General features: G+C 48.7%; 1 protein-coding gene across 1 annotated transcript in view; it reads left to right on the forward strand.

Annotated features, from left to right (window-relative positions):
* The first annotated feature begins 410 nt into the window (after positions 1 to 410).
* The window catches only part of YWHAE (tyrosine 3-monooxygenase/tryptophan 5-monooxygenase activation protein epsilon), a 71,131-nt gene continuing 68,507 nt past the window's right edge, over positions 411 to 3,034 (forward strand). The window contains exon 1 of the mRNA XM_003799102.3: positions 411 to 740. Within this exon, the coding sequence (XP_003799150.1) occupies positions 677 to 740 (64 nt within the window). The 5' untranslated portion in view covers positions 411 to 676. The remainder of the gene's footprint in view (positions 741 to 3,034) is intronic.

Below are 3,034 nucleotides of genomic sequence, written 5' to 3' on the forward strand. Positions count from 1 at the left end.
ACAGGCGCCCGCCACAACGCCTGGCTATTTTTTGGTTGCAGCCATCATTGTTGTTTGGCGGGCCCGGGCTGGATTCGAACCCGCCACCTTGGGTGTACATGGGTGCTTTAGCCACTCGACCCACAGGCGCCGAGCCACAGGCTTCAATTCTTTACCCCGGAGTTAAAAGGCTCTGAAAAAGGCCCAGGAATGGGGTTGGCCAAGAAAACTGGGGCAAGGTAGAGGAAAGAACAAGTTGATTTCAGAGAGGAAGACCTGCCTTTACAAAACCTGGTACAGCTTCCCTCTTTCTTTTCCCGCAGTCCAGGCCTCAGTCCTCTTCTGTCCTGGCCCAGGCTCTGTCACTCGCCTTCTTTAGGCGCAGTCGCTCCCTTGAGGCCACTGTCCTCCGCAGTCGCAGTTCCCGCCTTGGTGCTCGGGTGCCGGCGGAGTCGACAGAGGCGGGGACTCTCGCTGGTTCCAGCCTCTCGGGCGCGGAGCTTCAAGACCCACCCCCCGCGCCAGTTGCCAGGGAGCGGTTGCCATAGAGCTGAGCAGTTGTCCGCGTGCGCAGGCGGAAGTCCCGGATTGAGGGGCCGCCATTTTTGCTGCCCGGACGCGGAGCGAGAGGCTGAGAGAGTCGGAGACGCTATCTGCTTCCATCCGTCGCGCAGACCCTGCCGGAGCCGCTGCCGCTATGGATGATCGGGAGGATCTGGTGTACCAGGCGAAGCTGGCCGAGCAGGCTGAGCGATACGACGGTGAGTTGGGGGGGCAATGGGGGGCTGGAATTCTCGGACCCTCTGCCGCCGCCCACAGAGGCCAGGAACAGGAGACAAAATGGCGGCATCGTCTCTGAGCCTGGCCGGGGGACTTGGATTCGGGAAGCAGGAAATGGCCTATGAGCTCCTGGAGCGATGAGAGGCTCCAGGCCCAGGAATTTGACCCCTTTGCTGTCCTTAGCTGCAGACACTCACTAGTAGGGAAGCCAAGGCGATAGGGTGGAGGAGTTGGTTGTAAAATGGCGGCTGGGGGGGAGGGCGAGTCCCGGGGCGGGGGAGGGGGAGGTGGTGGCGGGTGCTGTCTCCGGGTGAACAATCCCCGGGGGAGCTTCTGGGACAGTCTTGGGATGTGAGAACAGTTGGGTGGGTAAAGGTGGAAGAAGCACCCGCCACATGGGAGAGAGTGACGACCGGGAGGCGTATCACGGGCGCCTTTCAGGGAAATATGGCGGGTGGGGGCGGTGGCTTTTCCCCGGAGGCCCAGTGTGGGGCGGCGGCTGTGGAGTCTCACAAAGGAGAACACTTGCGAACGGAGGGCTTCTTTGGGCTTGTGGTGGGGGGCAGTCTTGGAGAATGATGAGGAAAGGAGGGAGAGGGAATCACTGCAGTTTATCTTTGGGTGGAGGCAAGCTGAGATAATCGATAGGATTTTTTTCGCGTGGGCCGGTACACGTTGTAGTGAGGGTTTGGGGGGCTTTTTTAACCTCGCCTTTTTCTGGGAGGGTCCAGAAAAACCTCACTCAACGTTCCTTTTCCTCGGACTGATCCCAGGGACCTCGAAGTTCCTATAGTCTTTTTCTAGCTACATAAGCACTGGGTTCTGTGACTAGTACACTGAACTGGGGACAAGGAGACTATGATTCTTAGTTTTAGCATTCGCAGTGCCCGTGCCTCAGTCTACCAGTTTGTAAAGATGATGACCTTCCTGTTTACACCTACCATCTTGACAAATGGAAAGATCTGTTTAAAATTAAAGTTATTTCAAATAGTATATAGTAACTGTATTTTGGTTGACTCCTTAGCCTTGGAATGCGTGTTCATACATTGTTGGGAATCTTAACCTGTTACAAGCACTGGGCTGAGCTTTGGGATTTTGGATTATGAATGTATGAAATATTGTTTTCTTTTTTGCATCTTATAAATGGTTTTACGTACGGGTTTTAATAATTCCTCTTTGCTGTTCCTTTGCACCTAAATGTTCTTTAGTCATTTCCCAGAACTTTATTGAAATGTCCATTGTGTCTGTCTAGTCAGTTTCTGGCATTGTATTTTTCAATCGTTTTTCCCTCACCACATTTTGGACCTACGCGCTTGAGTTACCTTCACATTTATACTACTGTAGTATTATAAAAACGAAACATCATATATGTGGTTCCTGTGGTTTTAATGCTTTTGTAGGGTGGGGTGAGAGATGGTTGGAGTCAAGTGCTATTCGGCCTTTAATTTTTCTTAATTAAGCCATTTATTTTTTAAAACGTTATGTAGGGTCCTTGCTTTCCTTGAAATGCCAGTTTGGTCGTATCAATAATTTCAGGGTTAGTCTTAGTGTATCATCAGAAATTAGGATTCAGGGACTTGAAAATTACGAGAAAAGACCTCTAGAATTTGAATGTAGTAAAGATACTGAGCTAAACCTCATCTTATAAATTCTTAAATTATTTTATTTGTATTGAACAAGATTTGCCTTGGGAGGGGGAGGGGAATAAGGGAGAAGTACAGATCAAGGTCAGCTTTGTCTTTATTTGAGTGTTTAAAAATCAAACAAATGTAGATGTGCTTGTAATGGAAATCTCCCCTCCCCCCCCCTTGCCCGAAATAGGTTCCCCTTTTAATCTACTCGTGCCCTTGGGAGTAAACATACTATTATTTGAATGCTTTCTGTTTTGTGGGGATTTAGGCTCTGAGTAAACTTGTTGTGATAATCAAAAAGGATGTGAGGGAAAGTCTTTTATTTTTAAATTCATTTTCAAAACCGATTTGGAAGCTTATGATGGTAGCTTCCAAATAAATGACAGGTTAGCTATAATCATGTTTTGGGTTTGAGTGCTGAGGATTTTAGACCAAAGCAAAGCCCATATTGGTTATTGAACATAGAACTCATTATATAGAATCACATCATTACAGTTTTAATGTTAGGTGTCCACTTCAGAGTCTAAAGAGGGAAGAAACTTAGGATCTACAAGATGAGGAGGTATTCTTGTGGCTATTGGGACATAAGGTAGGGATTCAATGGAAAGAAAGAGGAGGAAGACAGTCAGCAGGAATCAGCCTCT

The sequence above is a fragment of the Otolemur garnettii genome, unplaced genomic scaffold (assembly GCF_000181295.1).
Source record: "Otolemur garnettii isolate 467f Iridium unplaced genomic scaffold, OtoGar3 scaffold00145, whole genome shotgun sequence".
In the NCBI taxonomy this organism is placed as follows: Eukaryota; Metazoa; Chordata; class Mammalia; order Primates; family Galagidae; genus Otolemur; species Otolemur garnettii.